Source organism: Bos indicus x Bos taurus, chromosome 13 (assembly GCF_003369695.1).
Source record: "Bos indicus x Bos taurus breed Angus x Brahman F1 hybrid chromosome 13, Bos_hybrid_MaternalHap_v2.0, whole genome shotgun sequence".
Lineage (NCBI taxonomy): Eukaryota > Metazoa > Chordata > Mammalia > Artiodactyla > Bovidae > Bos > Bos indicus x Bos taurus.
The window spans coordinates 31,572,830-31,593,089 of record NC_040088.1 but is presented as its reverse complement, the minus strand read 5'-3'; the positions used below and the strand labels follow the sequence as shown (position 1 = coordinate 31,593,089).

The following is a 20,260-nucleotide window of genomic DNA, read 5'->3' as shown; positions in this document are numbered from 1 at the left end:
GAATCTATGGCCATTAAAATCAAATCAATAATTGTTTGGGGCCAAGATGGGGGATTTGACTGCAAAGCGGCCTCTGGGAACTTTTCTATGGTCATGGAAATGTCTGATATCCTAGTTGGGGTGGGGGGCAATAATTCTAGAACTGTAAACATTTGTCAAAACTTACTGAACTATACAGTATTTTATTATCCATTTTATTGTAAAAAATATTTTTGGAGAAAAACTTTTAAGAAGACCCTCTTAAGTGGATAACATATATTGTCTCAGATCATTTATGAGTAGGGTTGCCAGATTTAGCAAGTAAAAAACAGGTTGTCCAGTTAGATTTGAATTATATCTAATTGCTTATGCATATGTACACTGATGTAAAAGAAAAATATTGCATAGAACAGGTACTTTTAAAATGTTATTCATAGGAAATAAAAGGTATCTAAATTATACACTTTTATATTTTTCTGACCCTTTGGTTCCCTTTAGTATTTCCTTGTTTCGTGGAATTTGTTTGTAAAATTCCTTGTGCACATAATCTATGTTCATTTTCTTTGTATCAAGCTTCTACAATGGTCACATCTAACTTCTTTAGATTTTTTGTTTGTTGAATATTCATTAATGAAAAAATATAATCAGCAGTAGCATTATGAGCCAATATACTGAACATACAGTGTGTGATCACTCACCTAGAGCCAGACATCCTGGAATGTGAAGTCAAGTGGGCCTTAGAAAGCATCACTACAAACAAAGCTAGTGGAGGTGATGGAATTCCAGTTGAGCTATTTCAAATCCTGGAAGATGATGCTGTAAAAGTACTGCACTCAATATGCCAGCAAATTTGGAAAACTCAGCAGTGGCCACAGGACTGGGAAAGGTCAGTTTTCATTCCAATCCCAAAGAAAGGCAATGCCAAAGAATGCTAAAACACACATTCACACAATTGCACTCATCTCACACGCTAGTAAGGTAATGCTCAAAATTCTCGAAGCCAGGCTTTAGCAATATGTGAATCGTGAACTTTCAGATGTTCAAGCTGGTTTTAGAAAAGGCAGAAGAACCAGAGATCAAATTGCCAACATCCTCTGGATAATGGAAAAAGGAAGAGAGTTCCAGAAAAGCATCTGTTTCTGCTTTACTGACTTTGCCAAAGCCTTTGACCATGTGGGTCACCATAAACTGTGGAAAATTATGAAAGAGATAGAAATACCAGACCACCTGACCTGCCTCTTGAGAAATCTGTATGCAGGTCAGGAAGCAACAGTTAGAACTGGACATGGAACAACAGACTGGTTCCAAATAGGAAAAGGAGTACGTCAAGGCTGTATATCGTCACCCTGCTTATTTAACTTCTATGCAGAGTACATCATGAGAAACGCTGGACTGGAAGAAACACAAGCTGGAATCAAGATTTCTGGGAGAAATATCAATCACCTCAGATATGTAGATGACACCACCCTTATGGCAGAAAGTGAAGAGGAACTAAAAAGCCTCTTGATGAAAGTGAAAGTGGAGAGTGAAAAAGTTGGCTTAAAGCTCAACATTCAGAACCACTTCATGGGAAACAGATGGGAAAACAGTGGAAACAGTGTCAGACTTTATTTTTGGGGCTCCAAAATCACTGCAGATGGTGACTGCAGCCATGAAATTAAAAGACGCTTGCTCCTTGGAAGGAAAGTTATGACCAACCTAGATAGCATATTCAAAAGCAGAGACATTACTTTGCCAACAAAGGTCAAGGTCAACATAGTCAAGGCTATGGTTTTTCCAGTGGTCATGTATGGATGTGAGAGTTGGACTGTGAAGAAAGCTGAGCACCGAAGAATTGATGCTTTTGAACTGTGGTGTTGAAGAAGACTCTTGAGAGTCCCTTGGATTGCAAGAAGATCCAGCCAGTCCATCCTAAAGGAGATCAGTCCTGGGTGTTCTTTGGAAGGACTGATGCTAAAGCTGAAACTCCAGTACTTTGGCCACCTCATGTGAAGAGCTGACTCACTGGAAAAGACTCTGATCCTGGGAGGGACTGGGGGCAGGAGGAGAAGGGGATGACAGAGGATGAGATGGCTGGATGGCATCACCGACTCGATGGACATGAGTTTGGGTGAACTCTGGGAGTTGGTGATGGACAGGGAGGCCTGGCATTCTGTGGTTCATGGGGTCGCAAAGAGTTGGGCAGGCAATGGCACCCCACTCCAATACTCTTGCCTGGAAAATCCCATGGGCAGAGGAGCCTGGTAGGCTGCAGTCCATGGGTTCGATAAGAGTCAGACACGACTGAGCGACTTCACTTTCACTTTTCACTTTAATGCATTGGAAAAGGAAATGGCAACCCACTCCAGTGTTCTTGGCTGGAGAATCCCAAGGACGGGGGAGCTTGGTGGGCTGCCGTCTATGGGGTCGCACAGAGTCGGACACGACTGAAGTGACTTAGCAGCAGCAGCAGCAGCAAAGAGTTGGACACGACTGAGCAACTGAACTGAACTGAACTGAACACTAGATAAAGTTAACAACCCTGAAAACTGCTCTTCAAATATGGCTTGTTGAAGCAAACACCACCTTTCGTGGAATGAGATGGTTTTTCATTTTTTGGATTTATGCTGCATCTCTTGATCAATAACTTTTAAAAATGTTTTCTACAGAAAAAGAACATTGTCATCAATGTTTCTTCCTTTCTTCTTCAACGCTACACATGATGATTCCACTTGTTCCCATGCCATAAGAGTAGTAATAGTCTTGTAAAGCAATCAAATTCTTAATGAGATGAAATCCATTTCAAAAGGTAGTCATGACAAGTACTGTAATAATTATTCACTTCAAGTCAGGATTTCTTTTCCAGTCTCCTTTAAAAACAGTTTTGATACTTAAAGGGATAAAATCTTTACTAATCATTCCTTTAGTGCATTCTACAATTCCTTTAAGCAATGGAATGCTTCAACAGCGATAGTTTCTGTTTGCATAATCCATTGCTAAACAGATATTATACACTGTGATCCAAATAATCAGGATGGTGTGATCACTGACCTAGAGCCAGACATCCTGGAATGTGAAGTCAAGTGGGCCTTAGAAAGCATCACTACGAACAAAGCTAGTGGAGGTGATGGAATTCCAGTTGAGCTCTTTCAAATCCTGAAAGATGATGCTGTGAAAGTGCTGCACTCAATATGCCAGCAAATTTGGAAAACTCAGCAGTGGCCACAGGACTGGGAAAGGTCAGTTTTCATTCCAATCCCAGAGAAAGGCAATGCCAAAGAATGCTCAAACTACCGCATAATTGCACTCATCTCACATGCTAGTAAAGTAATGCTCAAAATTCTCCAAGCCAGGCTTCCGCAATACCTGAACCGTGAACTTCCTGATGTTCAAGCTGGTTTTAGAAAAGGCAGAAGAACCAGAGATCAAATTGCCAACATCCACTGGATCATGGAAAAAGGACGAGAGTTCCAGAAAAACATCTATTTCTGCTTTATTGACTATGCCAAAGCCTTTGTGTGGATCACAATAAACTGTGGAAAATTCTGAAAGAGATGGGAATACCAGACCACCTGACCTGCCTCTTGAGAAATCTGTATGCAGGTCAGGAAGCAACAGTTAGAACTGGACATGGAACAACAGACTGGTTCCAAATAGGAAAAGGAGTACGTCAAGGCTGTATATTGTCACCCTGCGTATTTAACTTCTATGCAGAGTACATCATGAGAAACGCTGGACTGGAAGAAACACAAGCTGGAAGCAATATTTCTGGGAGAAATATCAATCACCTCAGATATGCAGATGACACCATCCTTATGGCAGAAAGTGAAGAGGAACTAAAAAGCCTCTTGATGAAAGTGAAAGTGGAGAGTGGAAAAATTGGCTTAAAGCTCAACATTCAGAAAACAAAGATCATGGCATCCGGTCCCATCACTTCATGGGAAATAGATGGGGAAAGAGTGGAAACAGTGTCAGACTTTATTTTGGGGGGGGCTCCAAAATCACTGCAGATGGTGACTGCAGTCATGAATTTAAAAGACACTTACCCCTTGGAAGGAAAGTTATGACCAACCTAGATAGCACATTCAAAAGCAGAGACGTTACTTTGCCAACAAAGGTCCATCTAGTCAAGGCTATGGTTTTTCCAGTGGTCATGTATGGATGTGAGAGTTGGACTGTGAAGAAAGCTGAGCGCCAAAGAATTGATGCTTTTGAACTGTGGTCTTGAAGACTCTTGAGAGTCCCTTGGACTGCAAGGAGATCCAACCAGTCCACTCTGAAGGAGATCAGCCCTGGGATTTCTTTGGAGGGAATGATATTAAAGCTGAAACTCCAGTACTTTGGCCACCTCATGTGAAGAGCTGACTCATTGGAAAAGACTCTGATGCTGGGAGGGCTTGGGGGCAGGAGGAGAAGGGGACAACAGAGGATGAGATGGCTGAATGGCATCACTGACTCGATGGACGTGAGTCTGAGTGAACTCCGGGAGTTTGTGATGGACAGGGGGGCCTGGCGTGCTGGGATTCATGGGGTCGCAAAGAGTCGGACACGACTGAGTGACTGATCTGATCTGATCTGATGCACTATATGAGGCAGATAGCCAAACGGCTTCCAAAGAAACATTCGTGTTTTACTTCAACTTTGAATAAACAATGTTTGCACCTTTATGCAAACATCTGGCATCATTTGTATCATCTCCACCAAAAGCAGTACAATTTTCCTCTTTAATTCCTAATTCAAAAGGAAAGAGTTTTTTCCTCTGCAAATTTCGCTCTTGTTTCTGAAGTCTCATCTGGAAGAGTTTTTACTAAAAATAACCTTACAAGTGAGCCTTTTCACAAGAAAGGTATTGTACAAGTGAATTTCTCTGCATTGTCATTGCTTGAATCCATAAAAAAGATGAGGCATTTAGGGCTTTGATAATCACTGAAGTAGTAAATGGAGTTATTACATTTTAAATTATTGCAGTAGGTGTTGTCCTGACATTTGACATTTTGCTTCCAGTTTTGGAATTAGAAAATACTCTAGCAATACATTCAAAGAGTCATTCAAGCTGAAAGACTGATGACAGTATACAATGTGGGAGGCTGCTACAACTTCTGCTGTGATTATTTTATGTTCTTCATCTAGATTTCTCTTAATCAAATTTTTATTTTATCACTTTCTATGATTCAAGTTGAAGAAATCACGCATCTTTTACGCTTAGCTGTTATTATATGCTGGTTTATGTCAGACTTTCTATCATTTTCAATATTGAATGAACATTTGCATACCCCACAGAGAGCTTCAAGAAGACTTTTTCCTCATTTCATAATGTCCACTGTTCAGAAAATTTATCATGAAATTCACACTTGCATTTTGGCATTTAGAGGTTTAATACAGCAAATAAAAAGAGAGGTAATTCAATTTATTTTCAACAAGGGTGAGAAGACAACTTAATGGGAAAAGAAATGGTTCTGAGACAACTAGATAGCCACAAGCAAAAGAATGAAGCTGAACCTCTACCTCACATCAAATACAAAATTTCCATATCAAATGGATCAAATACCTATATATAAGAGCCAAAGCTACTAACTCAGAAGAAAATGTCAGGGATTAAATCCCTGGGTTAGGCAATGGTTTCTTAGATATGACACCAAAGGCACAAGCAAAAAAGACAAAATAGATAAATTCGATATCAACAAAATTAAAAATTATGTGGTTCACAGGACACCATCAGAGATGTGAAAAGACAACCCACAGAGTGAGAAAATTTTTGCAAATTGTAGATCTAATAAGGGACTTGTATTTAGGATAAATAAAGAATTGTGTTCTATGCTTAGTCACTCAGTTGTGTCCCACTCTTTGCAACCCCATGGACTGTGGCCCGCCAGGCTCCTCTGTTCATGCTGATTCTCCAAGGCAAGAATACTGGAGTGGGTTGCCGTGCCCTCCTACAGGAAATCTTCCCAACCCAGGGACAGAACCCAAATCTCCCACATTGCAGGCAGATTCTTTACCATCTGAGCTACCAGAGTAGGGCTGTAAGTGGTACAACTGCTTTGGAAAACAGTTTGAAAATTCTTCCAAAGGTAAATAAAATTACCCGGCAATTCCACTCCTAAGTTTTATTCCCAAGAGACTTGAATCATATACCCACCAAAAAACTTGTACATGAATGTTCACAGCAGCATTCACTAAAAAAAAAAAGTTAAAAAATGAAAAGAACCCAAATGTCCATCAACTGATAAATGGATAAGAAAGATGTGATATCCATGTAATAAGAGTATTATTCAACCATAGAAATGAAACCTTTGTACAATACTACAACACGAATGAGCCTTGCAAACACTATGCTAAATGAAGAGTTGGACACAAAGGACTACATACTATATGATTTCATTTATGTGAAACGTTCAAAATAGGCAAAGCCAGAGACAGAGAAATTAGTGGTTGCCTAGTGTTGGGATCGGAGAAGGCAATGGCACCCCACTCCAGTACTCTTGTCTGGAAAATCCCATGGATGGAGGAGCCTGGTGGACTACAGTCCATGGGGTCGCTAAGAGTCGGACACGACTGAGCGACTTGACTTTCACTTTTCACTCTCATGCATTGGAGAAGGAAATGGCAACCCACTCCAGTGTTCTTGCCTTGAGAATCCCAGGGACGGGGAAGCCTGGTGGGCTGCCGTCTATGGGGTCGCACGGAGTCGGACACGACTGAAGCGACTTAGCAGCAGCAGCAGCAGCAGCAGCAGCAGCAGCAGCAGCAGTATTGGGATAGTTGGGAAGAAATGGGGGAGTGACGACTAAATGGTTTCTTTTTGGAGAGCTGGAAATGTTCTAAAATGATCGTGGTACAGCTAAAATGATTGCACAGCTTTGTGAATAAACCGATTGCATTGTAAAACAAAAAACATTGATACTAGTGACCAATACAAAAATTGAAAAAGTATTTAATACATCTAATGTCTGCATCATTGCATCTGTCACAAAGTCCAAACTCGTACGTGGGAATTGAGTCACGAAAGGGTTGGGAACTTGAATTTAAGAAAAGCAAATTGAACTCAAAGGTGAACGGTCTGCCTACAAAGAAGAACTGCACTTGTAAGGAACAGTTTCGCTTAACAAAGTCATAACGGATCTTACACAATGTTTTGGGAAGCTTGCTTTTAGGGATTGGCGGTATTTCAGAAGCGTGAGCGTACACCGACTGAGTTCCAGCTTCCTCCGCACGGTTATTAGAGTAACGCTGCTGAAGGTCTACTAAACCTTTAGAAGCCTGGTCCCCGCAGTGAGGCACTTGCTGATTGGTTGTCGCCTAGAAGCATGGAGCTGTCAATGATTGGCTGAGGCTGACATTGATTTAGGCTGACTTTGATTTAGCAACTTTCAGAAGCCTAGGTACTGGAGTGAAACTGTTGTTGAATGGCTGATCTTCAGAAGCCACTGGAGTGAGGCTGTTGCTGATTGGTTGGTTTGCAGAGCCAGTGTACTGATGTGAAGTGATTTCTTGTTCAGGATTTGGAACTTGAGCCAGAAAATCTTTTCCTTTCTTGAATATGAAAAACAAGTACTTTTAATTTCTAGTTCCTTCTTTTGGTGTTCCCTCAGCCAAACTCATTGGAGAAACCATAGAGATTGACCAAATCTTTTATTTGTAGAGAAAGGACTTTCAGCTAGTAATTTAAGAACAAAATACTGTGGCAGAAAGAAGTGTTAAAGAGTGAAAGTGTTAGTCGCTCGTCCTTGTCAGACTCTTTGAGACCCCATGGGCTATAGCCCGCCGGGCTCCTCTCACCAAGGGATTCTCCAGGCAAGAATACTGGAGTGGTTCGCCATTTCCTTCTCGAGGGTATCTTCCCAACTCAGGAATGGAACCCGGGTCTCCCACGTTGCAGGCAGATTCTTTACCGCCTGAACCACCAGGGAAGCCCAATTGACTGTAAAAAGACGAATATAGGACATTTAGGGCATCCTGACAAAGTCAGTATATGACGCAGAACAAAATCATTAAATATATCCCATATATATATATATAATGCCTGGAAACTCTGTGAATTATACATAAGACTGAGGCTCTTTTGCTTTCTTACACATTGCCCTGCGGTTGGAAACGGGTGGACTTAGAATCTGAACTGTAAAAGGCAGGGATCCTCTGGGCCCCTGTGAGCCCCTAACGTCTGTGCAAGGTTAGGCGCGCATTGCTAACCCGAGGTCGGCTAGAAATCGGCTGAATGTTTGAAGGGAGGGTGCGTAGTTGATTAGCAGCGGGTGTAGAAACTGCAGCAAGGTACCCTCCGGGGAGACCGGGGTACGCGATCCGAGCACCTAAGCGGCATTCGAGTCTGCCCCCGCGCCGGCGAGGTGCAGCAGCTTCTGAAGGTTCTGCAGGAGGCCGAGGGCTGCTTAGCGGGGCGGGGCGGAACGAGGCCCCGCCCCTGGGAGCGCCTGTGTGCGTGGCTGGCAGCGCCGCAGAATCCGACTCCACGATAGGGAGCCTGAAGACAGGGCAGAGCAGCGGCGTGGTAGCCTTAATTCTGGTCAACCGCGCTCGCAGCATCCGACGCAACCGCCTCGAAGCTTAAGGAGGACTCGGCCCTGCGGCCCTGTGCCCGCCCCCTACCCACTGCAGACGCCCACATCCGCGCCCTTTGCGCCCGTCGGGCTCCGCCCCCGCCGTGCTCCTGCACGCTGCGCCCCCCGCCCACCCGGCACGCCCAGCCTCCCCGCCTGGCAGAAGTGGGCCTGAAGCCGCCCCTCAGGCTTGAGCGACCCTCGCAGCGGCTCGGTCCTCCTCCGCTGTCGACTGCAATGGACGCATATCCCCCGCACCGGGTGGGGCTGACCCGGGCGCGCTCCCTCGGCGGCCTTGGCCGAGGGTCGCCCTCCGTCAGGTACAGGGGGACGAGGCTTCACAGGGGCGGGCGAGGGGTTGCGGGCTGTTGGGGTCTGGCGACGCCGCTCGCCGAAGGGCGTGGTCCGATATGGCTTCCTAGCGGACGGTTTTTCCCTGAACAGTTTCCTGAGGAACGTTTCCCGAGGAACGGCGCCTGGTGCCGAGGCTCCCACAATGGCTTCCTTGTCGACAACCCCACAACGGATCCCCTGTGAAGACCCCCGTGCTATGACATCCCCACCCCCACAGAACATTTCACCATGAAAAGATTCTCTTATCGAGGACCTGCACAGTGGCTGATTAACTCACTTGCCTTCCCCGTAGAATATTTCTCCCAGAAATGGCCATCATTGAAGACGTCCCCTCACAATAGCTCCCCTGTATAGAACCCCATATTGGTTTACCTAGAAATGGCTGACCTGCCTTGCTCCCCTGAAGGAGCAGGTCTCGTTTAGAACCTTTCCTCTGCATTGCGTCTGCCCCCTCGCTCCCCCTACACAAACACCCACCCGGACCGCATCTTCCATACTGCGCGTTTCCGCACTTCCCCACTGCCCTGTCCTGAGTCGCTCCCTCACTCCATGATGAGGAGCTCAGATTGAGGAGAGGTGGAGGTCGTTAGGGGCGCAGGAGGCAAAAACTGCGTAGGGAAGGGGGGCCAGAATCCCCGAAAGCTGCGGACCCCAGGCCACAGAACCTAGAGATAAAGGCCCCGGGGTGCCTCAGTACAGGGAGAGTCCCCACTGCCTTTCTGTATATGAAGATTTATTTCTACTCTCTGTGCCTTTGGGACTGACCTTAATAGTCTTGGTATCGTTTGTGATGGAACTGGGTTGGGGCCGTCAGCGAAGTGCGGATGATGAAATAATGGAGGGGTTGTGGCAGAGACCGTTGAGAAGAATGGAGGAAGAGAGAGAAATGGGCTTTGGTTCTGCTAAATTGTCATTAAGCCAGAAGAGGCTTTTGTTTGTTTTGTTCGCTTTTTCTCGATTCTAGCTCTTTAGCAAAGCAAATATAGTGTTCCTATGAAAGAAGGTTCTCAACTTACCTGTGAAAACAGTCTTTCCTATATCTTTGTTACGGTATTTAAGGCATTGTATTTTAAAATTTTTGCTCGAAAATGTTTTTTATCGCTTTGTTATGTTTTTATCTTGTTTGAACTCCACCAGATTCGTGACGAATAAGAGCTAAATCTTAGAATCATGTCCTTCTCATACTTATTGACATTCCTTCTTCCACGCCAGCTACTAACGCATGTTTGTTGAATAAAGGATAGAGGAGGTGGGACTAGATACCCTTGGTTTCATTTGGGAGTCTTAGTTGCTTCTGATTTGGCTGGTGACAGGTGACATAGTTGGATTCCTCTTCTGCTCTGCAGTGGAATTCCATTGGGCTTTAAGGTTCCAATTGTTTAGCTGCTTGTGGTAACCATCTCCAGTCTGTTTTAACGTTTCTGGCAGCCAGTTTCACTGTTACAAAGTATTTGAATGTTGAATACAATAGAAACTGCTCTGGGTACTTAGAACTTGGGCAGCCACCCTTTAAATTCAAGGCCTTTGTAGACTTGAGATTTGTCCCTATCATCTTGAGCTTTGAAGTCTGGAGTCTTTTAAGGAAAAAAAAGCTTCCCAGTAAAATCCATCTCTAAAATAACTGCTTCCTTCCTTGCTTCTAGTAGCATGGCAGCATGCTTTTTTTTTTTTTTGGTAAGTATTTTTTTGTTTTGTTTTGTTAAAAACATTAACGTTTACTAACTTTACTAATCATATTCAAATTTCGAATTTTCCGCCATGTGGTTTGAGTGAAACTTGTTAGTCGTCGGACAGGGATAGTACCAGGTACCTCAAGGCCTGGTGTTTGTATACCTTTGGTAAAAGAAATTTGATGCATTTCCTTTCCCTTCCGTTTTTGACTGAACATACTTTTTTTGCTCATTCAGTCAAGCCTTTCCCTGATTATGACGCTGAATGTTCCTACCAGGTTTGTTCTCAGTACTTTGCTATCACCCATATTTGGGCTTCTTTGCTACACTCCGACTCCTGAGTGATTAAAGAGGCAGGCCTAACTGGTGAAGTTACATTCCTAAAGACCCATAGATGGTACTTTGCAAGTGAGTGGCACTATTCTAGCAATGGGGTTAATCTTCACAGACTAGGTATAGAGATCACGAGTTAAAATATTGTTACTTAGATCTGGAAGCCACTCATGGTAGTCATCAGTGCTGTCCATCAAATATCTTGGGTTTCTGTCTCCTGGGCACATGGTACAGTTGTACTTGCTTGCCCCCTTGAAGTTGAGTATGGCCTTGTTAGTTGCTTTTGGTTAGTGAAATGTGCACAGGAATGATGTGTATCCCTTCATGGTAAAAGCTTCTGGTGTGTAACTTGCCACTCTCTTTCCCTCTGTTTTGGTGATTGTGTGCTCCAGATGGTGACTAGTCTTAATCTGGGAACCAGAACTAGCTTCCAGATGACCTATCTTTGACATGTAGACTGAGCAAGAAATAAGCCTGTTTTCAAGCCACTGAGATTTTGGAGTTATTAAAATAACTGAAGTGAAAGTCACTCAGTCATGTTTGACTATACAGTCCGTGGAATTCTCCAGACCAGAATACTGGAGTGGGTAGCCTTTCCCTTCTCCAGGGGATCTTCCCAACAGAGGGATCAAATCCAGGTTTCTTGCATTGGAGGTGGATTCTTTACCAGCTGAACCACAAGGGAAGCCCAAGAATACTGGAGTGGGTAGTCTATCCCTTTTCCAGCAAATCTTACCGACCCAGGAATGGACCGTGGGTCTCCTGCATGCAGGCGGACTCTTTACCAACAAAATAACTATCTTTGTTTGTACTAAGGAACCAATGGAAATAGTTGAAATATGCTTTCCTACTTAAGATCTTTTCCTGCAGAGGAATCTGATCCTGCTTTGGACTTGTTTAATAGTTTAAATTTCACTGCCTCTTTATGCAAATTCCAATATATACTGTGCTGGATGCTGTGAATTCAGACAGATAAGACAGACATCTGCCCTCCAAGAGGTTCTTTGTAAGGGGAGAGAGATAAAAACAGTAAAAATCATAATACAGAATGGTGAGAAATAAGTCTTGGGGATGAAATAGGGCTGAAGGAACAATAATGTTAGAAGGCATAGGCAGTTTTGAGACTCAGCAGTTGGAAGAATGGAGTTGCCAGTTACTCATATTGGAAACACTGGAATAAGAGTAAGCTTGTGGAAAAAGGGTTCAATTTTGGCCTTGTTCATTTTGAGTTTCCTAATTGATATCAAAGTGGAGATACTGCATTAGCAGTTGGATATATTAGACTGGAGTTCAGGGGAGAGATTGGAACTGGAAATACCACTCATATTACTGATGACTCCAAGTTTGTTTGTTTTTTTTAAACTTTTAAGACTGGATAGAAACCCAGGGAGTAAATGTAGATAGAGAAGAGGACCGGCATCCAAACTCTGGGATTTCCTGTGTAGAAAAGACAGTGTACCAATGTCTTCCAGATTTTGAGGGAAAATGGATTCCTACCTCCTGAAATAAGGGAAGAATCAAGGACAGTTATGGTCTAATGATAAATGTTAGCATAGACAATTAGATTTGGTAATACGGAGGTCGTTGATGGCCTTGACAAAACAGTTTTGGTGTAGTGGATTCAGGAGAATCTAGGAGAGAAATTGGAGACAGTGAGTATAAAGAGTTATAGTGATGTTATTTCAAGGATTGTTATAAGGGAGAGCAGAGTAATAGGGCTGTGGCTGGAGGAGCATGAAATGCTAAAGTTCTTTTTGTCTTTAGGTGGGCAGATAGCATGTTTGTAAGTTAACAGGATGTTGGAGTACAGAGAAACAAATTGATGATTAAGAGAGAGAAGGGACAATATGGATATGTTGGCCTCAAGCTAGATAGGGACGTGGACAACGGTTCATCTGTGGTGATTAAACTAACCCAAGTACTGGGGCATTGTTAGCTTGGTAGTGGGACAGAGTGAAAGTTCTCTTCTTATTACTTCATATGCTCAGTTAAATAAGAAGGAAGGTCTTCAGCTAAAAATGAAAAGTGAGAGAGGTGTTGGAAGTTTGAGGAGAAAGCAGGTGTGAAATTCATCCAGGAGAGTGAGGGAAAATGAGATGAATAAGGAAATATTTTTGGATTGCCAGATAGCACCAAGTGCCCGTTTGGTTGAATTTAAGATGAGACCCAGTTACCATGTTGAATATTTTACCTTAAGATGTATTAAGCTCCTTGGATGTGGGCAGTGGGGGAGGGAGTGGCAGAGGTAGGATAGAGCAGTGGTCTCCAATCTTTTTGGCACCAGGGACTGATTTCATAGAAGACCAGAGTTGGGGGTGGGGAGAATGGTTTTGAAATGATATAAGTGCAGTAGGTTTCGAGCTCCAGTTATGCCAGCAGTGGAGAGTGGCTATTAATACACATGAGGCTTCACTTGCTCACGACTCATCTCTTGCTGTGCAGCCTGGTTCCTAACAAACCATAGACCAGTACTGGTTGTCACCTAGGGGTTGGGGACCCCTGGGATAGAGGACATCATTGGAAGATAGGAGTAAAGGAACTGGGAGGTAAGGATAGTAGAAGGTCAGTGCGTATTGAGATCATCATGAATTAAGTTCGGAGTAGTAATAGCAAAGAGACAATGATCCAGAAGCCAAAATCTTGAGGGAATGTGGAGGACTGAGTGACCTATTGTAGATGTCTGTAACAAGAAGGGATAGTGAGTGGTTATTATTTGTTGGGATGAAGAAATCATCCAATATAAAATACAGTTTCTCAAAAAGTCTCTGTTTCCAGATTAAAACAACCCTCCAAAAATCCAGCACAATTAATTTAAAAATATGCATGTGTGGCATAGCATCATGACATTTTTGAGCACTATAAAGAGAAAAGGATATCTACAAATAAAATAAAGTCAGGAATCATAAGATTGGACGCTAGAGGATAATGGAGCAAATAGTGCTTACTAAAAGAAAATGGATTCCCACTCAGAATCCTTTATCCAACCAAATTCTCAGGCAGGTGAGGGAGGGATAAAAACATTTCACACATGCAAGATCTCATAGTTTGACTTTCCATGCACCCTTTATGAGTCACTGAATGGGGTGTGCTTTAGCAAAACGTCTGACTAAGGAGCTCCTGTGCTGGAGTTCTATAACATGTATAGGTGAGATTTCTTCCTTGTTAAAGGGCTCATAAGAAAGGGCCTTCTTCGTTGGCACCTGGAAATTACCAAAGAGTTGGGACCATTTTTTGGTTGTCATTTCCCACATTGCTTGCCCTAGTGCTTAGGTCAGTGTCTGGCACATAGTCAGTACTCAGTAAATGTGACCACTGTTGTTAGCTATTGTGAAACACTGCTTGCACTAATTATTTGTTGAATGAATAGACAATAATTATAGGTGAAACTGTGGGTTCTGGGTGTTCAGAGAATGAAGACTCACATTTGTAAGCTAAATGGTGGGAAAGTGGTTAATCATAGTGATGTTCTACTGAGAGGGCTTAAGTAAAGCCTCACAGAGGCAGATTCTCTCTTCAGGTGATGTTTACTGGCCAGTACCCATGGTTCTGTTTTTGGTTTACAGATCTACAGAAATAGTAATTGTCCCTGCCTTTGTTGTTGTTGTTCAGTTGCTCAGTTGGATCCCACTTTTTGCGACCTCATGGACTGCAACACACCAGCCTTCACCATCTCCCAGAACTTGCTCAGACTTATATCCATTGAGTCAGTGATGCCATCCAACCATCTCATCCTCTATCGTCTCCTTCTCCTCCTGCCTTATCTTTCTCAGCATCGGAGTCTTTTCCAGTAAGTCGGCTCTTTGCATCAGGTGGCCAAGTATTGGAGCTTCAGCTTCAGCTCAGTCCTTCCAGTGGATATTCAGGATTGATTTCCTTTAGGATTAACTGATTTGATCTCCTTGCAGCCCAACGGACTCTCAAAGAGTTTTCTCCAACACTGCAGTTTGAAAAGATCAGTTCTTTGATGTTCATCCTTTATGGTCCAATTCTGACATGTGTACATGACTACTGGAAAAACCATAGCTTTGACTATACCAACCTTTGTCGGCAAAGTAATGTTTCTGCTTTTTAGTATGCTGACTAGGTTTGTCATAGCTTTTCTCCAGGGAGCAAGCATCTTTTAATTTCATGGCTGCAGTCACCATCCTCAGTGATTTTGGAGCCCAAGAAAATAAAATTTTTCATGGTCCCTGACTTAGGAGAACTCAATATGCAGAGCAAGATATGACCTTGTATGTATGAAGATGTGAAGTTTCACCTTCAGTATACTTACTGGGATGCTGGCCAGGGAGGCTTGGTTTGGTGCTTATAGAAGTAAAAAGGGTTTGCTTACTTATTTTTTTATGACCTTATTTCTGAACCAGGGGTGGAGGTCTATTTATGGATTTCACCCAGCTCTTAGAAAGTAGGGCCTTCCCAGGAAAACTTTTGTAAACTGAAATGGCATAAGTGAAGAAACAGTTACTTCAAAACACATCTTGCTAACAGAGGCACAAAGTAAATCAGGCTAAAGCAGAGATGCTCACAGACACGGTTCAAAGCTGTTGCTGAGATGCTGAGTGTAGTTACCAGGAATGAGCTTGGCAGTGCCACTCATTGCTCCACTGTAAAACAGATGGTGGCTATCTTTGTTTTTCATCTTTTTTTCATAAAAGCAAAAACCTTCTTCTAATTTCTTTCAGTTACTGAAAACGGGTAGGTCTTTTGTAAAAACGACATTTTGAAAAGCAAGCCTCTGCCTGCTTATTTTCACATATATTTGGGATGACTGTGTTGTTGCATCAATAGGGCACAGTATTTTAACAGTGTTTCCTAGCTCTTGGGCTCTTCTGTGATGTTCTGATTTTTGGAGATGGGGAGTAAATGAGATGCAGATGCCCTCTACAGCTTACATACTGTTGTTTTGCCCTGAAATTAAGAAGAAAAGAAAAAGCAGTTTGTGACTTGGGTATTTAAAACTGTTAGCTGTAATTTGGGGCTTCACTGGTGGCTCAGTGGTAAAGAATGCCTGCCAGCACAGGTTATGTGGGTTTGATCCCTGGATCAGGAAAATCCCCTGGAGAAGGAAATGGCAACCCACTTCAGTATTCTTGCCTGGAAAAATCCCATGGACAGAGGAGGAGCCTGGCAGGCTACAGTCCCTGGGATCACAAAAGAGTTAGACATGACTTAGTGACTAAACAACATCTGTAATTTTGAACCCTGGTTTGAGGGAAAGTTAGCTAATTTGGCCTGTTTTTTGTTTTAAGCTTCTTATTTGAAATAATATTTATAGGTGAGTTGCAAATATGGTATATAGTGTTTCTATATGACCTTTACCCTGCTTCCTCTAATGTTGACATGGTGCATTTATCAAAGCTAAGAAATTAATATTTGTATTTCATATTAGTTTACTAAGTAAATTTTTGTTTACTTGGAGTTTATTACTCCAAACTTCATTTGGATTTGCCCAGTTTTCCCACTAATGTCTTTTTTCTATTCCAAGATTCATGTCAGGACTCAACATTGCATTTATATTTTGGCATGCTTTTAATAGTCAAAGAAATGCAGGAAAGTAATTGTGGATGCCTTCTGAATGAAGACCTGTGAACTGACTTTCCAAAGAGCAGATTGTGGAAATGTTCAGAGAAGGCTGGAGAAAAGGAAAAAAAATGGAAAACAATATATTCTTTCAGTGAAGTGTAGTGATAGACTTTGAGATACCATTTTTCCATTTTCTGAAGTTGGGTAGCATTTTCTGAAGTTCTTATATTTAGTTTGCAGAGAGTCTTACATACCCCAATTTGTGCAATGGGTCTAGACATGAATTGTAGTTGGGTGCAAGTTTTAACCATTTTAGATAAGGTGACCTATCTGTTGTTGTTCACTCACTCAGTCGTGTCTGACTCTTTGTGATTTCATGGACTGAAGCACGCCAGGCTTCCCTGTCCTTCACCATCTCCCAGAGTTTGCTTAAACTCATGTCCATTGAGTCAGTGATGCCATGCAACCATCTCGTCCTCTGTCATCCCCTTCTCCTCTCGCCTTCTATCTTTCTCAGCATCAGGGCCTTTTCCAGTGAGTTGGCTCTTTGCATCAGGTGGCCCAAGTATTAGAGCTTCAGCTTCAGCATCAGTCCTTCCAATGAATACTCAGGACTGATTTCCTTGAGGATTGACTGGTTTGATCTCCTTGCAGTCCAAGGGACTCTCAAGACTCTTCTCCAACACCAGAGTTCAAAAGCATCAATCCTATTGGGACCTATTAGGAACTATTTGGCAGCTGGTAAAAGATAGTTAACAATAATGACAACTTTGAGGTTTAGTCTGTCTTGCAAAAGATGTCTGTCTAGAGGAGGGCAGGCTACTCCTAGTATGAAGTCATCAGGGAACCAGCCTCTTCTGTGTCTGTATTTAGCAAATGGATTCCATTTTTTCTATAGCTCCAGGGTCACAGAATGACTGCAGGAAGGAACTCCAGCTATCAGATCTTTGAGGAAAGAAGGCAGCTTTCCTAGATGTGTCAGTTCCTTCTCTTCAGAAAGCTTTCCCAGCGGCCTCAACCTGATGGCTTTTGCATGTCTCATTGGTCAGCTCTAGAAGTAGAGAAGCTGTGCCTATTGTTGCTCCAAATCAGAATACTATTAGTAAAAAAAGAAGGAGAAAATGCATATGGACTAGGAAACTGTCTCTATCACAGGGAGGTATTAATAGCTATGTGGAATGAAAGTTATATTGCTTAGAATTACTAATGGGTCTGGTGAACTATATGAAAAAATGCTGGGAGAAAATTCAAGTCACTGAATAGTCAGGTGATGCCAACACATCTCTCAGTCGTGCATGCTCACATGTATGTGTGTATGTGTTCCTTCAGTTTGAGTCACTTTTTGGTCACTGTTTAACCATGTATTGGTCATGATAGCAGTAATGTTGGCTTTGTGTGTTCCATTGCAAGTTGCTCCAGAAAGGAATTCAGTGGGAAAGGACATTTATTGACTTGAGACACATCCTGCCTTTTTGCCTTTCTTCCAAGTCTGTTTCACAGAGAGAATAAATAATTGCCACTTTATTGCAGAGCCAGCTTTCTTAAACCTTAAACCCTTTTCTTAGTAGTCCTACAGTAGCTCGTTGTAATCATTGCCTGAAGTCCGAATTAATGCTGATATAACTTGTGTTAACTCGTGTTGTTGATTTCCCCCCCAATATTTTATCATGAAAACTGTTCGTAAATACAAATAAGTTGAAAGAATTTTTCAGTGGACATTCATGTATATTCATACCTAGATTCTCTGCTTAATATATTTGCTCTGTTTGCCTTATAGTCATCCTGATATTCACCCATCAATTCATCCTATATTTTAATGCTTTTCAAAGTAAGTCATAGACATTGGCGTGGTTTAATCCTGAACATTTCCTGATGGTCCGTCTAATCAAGAGGTATGATTTTGTAATAAGAAGAATGCTTTCTGTTTCAAGTGACAGAAACCCAACTCAAAAGAGTAAAGTAAAAAAGGAAATAAATGTATTGGCTACTTGACTGGAAGGAATAGTGGGGAGATAGACAAGCAGATGATGACTACAGCCATGAAATTAAAAGATGCTTGCTCTTTGAAAGAAAAGGTATGACCAACCTAGACAGCATATTAAAAAGCAGAGACATTACTTTGCCAGCAAAGGTCCATCTAATCAAAGCTTTGGTTTTTCCAGTAGTCATGTGTGGATGTGAGAGTTGGACTATAAAGAAAGCTAAGCACTGAAGAATTGATGCTTTTGAACTGTGGTGTTGGAGAAGACTCCTGAGAGTCCCCTGGATAGCAAGTAGATCCAACCAGTCCATCCTAAAGGAAATCAGTCCTGAATATTCATTGGAAGGACTGATGCTGAAGCTGAAACGCCAGTACTTTGGCCACTTGATGGGAAGAACTGACTCATTTGAAAAGACCCTGATGCTGGGAAAGATTGAAGGCGGGAGGAGAAGGGGACGACAGAAGATGATTGGATGGCATCACTGACTCAATGGACATGAGTTTGAATAGCATCACTAGGAACAAAGCTAGTGGAGGTGATGGAATTCCAGTTGAGCTATTTCAGATCCTGAAAGATGATTCTGTGAAAGTGCTGCACTCAATATGCCAGCAAATTTGGAAAACTCAGCAGTGGCCACAGGACTGGAAAAGGTCAGTTTTCATCCCAATCCCAAAGAAAGGCAATGCCAAAGAATGCTCAAACTACCGCACAATTGCACTCATCTCACACGCTAGTGAGGTAATACTCAAAATTCTCCAAGCCAGGCTTCAGCAATATGTGAACCGTGAACTTCCTGATGTTCAAGCTGGTTTTAGAAAAGGCAGAGGAACCAGAGATCAAATTGCCAACATCTGCTGGATCATGGAAAAAGCAAGAGAGTTCCAGAAAAACATCTATTTCTGCTTTATTGACTATGCCAAAGCCTTTGACTGTGTGGATCACAATAAACTGTGGAAAATTCTGAAAGAGATGGAAATACCAGACCACCTGACCTGCCTCTTGAGAAATCTGTACGCAGGTCAGGAAGCAACAGTTAGAACTGAACATGGAACAACAGACTGGTTCCAAATAGGAAAAGGAGTACGTCAAGGCTGTATATTGTCACCCTGCTTATTTAACTTCTATGCAGAGTACATCATGAGAAATGCTGGACTGGAAGAAACACAAGCTGGAATCAAGATTTCTGGGAGAAATATCAATAACCTCAGCTATGCAGATGACACTACCCTTATGGCAGAAAGTGAAGAGGAACTAAAAAGCCTCTTGATGAAAGTGAAAGAGGAGAGTGAAAAAGTCGGCTTAAAGCTCAACATTCAGAAAACAAAGATCATGGCATCTTGTCCCATCACTTCATGGGAAATAGATGGGGAAACAGTGGAAACAGTGTCAGACTTTATTCTTTGGGGCTCCAAAATCACTGCAGATGGTGACTGCAGCCATGAAATTAAAAGACACTTACCCCTTGGAAGGAAAGTTATGACCAACCTAGATAGCATATTCAAAAGCAGAGACGTTACTTTGCCAACAAAGGTTCGTCTAGTCAAGGCTATGGTTTTTCCAGTGGTCATGTATGGATGTGAGAATTGGACTGTGAAGAAGGCTGAGCGCCGAATAATTGATACTTTTGAACTGTGGTGTTGGAGAAGACTCTTGAGAGTCCCTTGGACTGCAAGGAGATCCAACCAGTCCATTCTGAAGGAGATCAGTCCTGGGTGTTCTTTGGAAGGAATGATGCTAAAGCTGAAACTCCAGTACTTTGGCCACCTCATGCGAAGAGTTGACTCATTGGAGAAGACTCTGATGCTGGGAGGGATTGGGGGCAGGAGGAGAAGGGGACGACAGAGGATGAGATGGCTGGATGGCATCATTGACTCGATGGACGGGG

At 42.6% G+C, this 20,260-nt stretch overlaps 1 protein-coding gene across 3 annotated transcripts in view; it reads left to right on the top strand.

The window, feature by feature from the left end:
• The first annotated feature begins 8,379 nt into the window (after positions 1–8,379).
• The window catches only part of C13H20orf194 (chromosome 13 C20orf194 homolog), a 173,251-nt gene continuing 161,370 nt past the window's right edge, over positions 8,380–20,260 (top strand). For all 3 annotated transcript variants that reach the window (XM_027559349.1, XM_027559347.1, XM_027559346.1), the window contains exon 1: positions 8,380–8,833. In XM_027559349.1, coding sequence (XP_027415150.1) covers positions 8,751–8,833 — 83 coding nt within the window. In that variant the 5' untranslated portion in view covers positions 8,380–8,750. The remainder of the gene's footprint in view (positions 8,834–20,260) is intronic.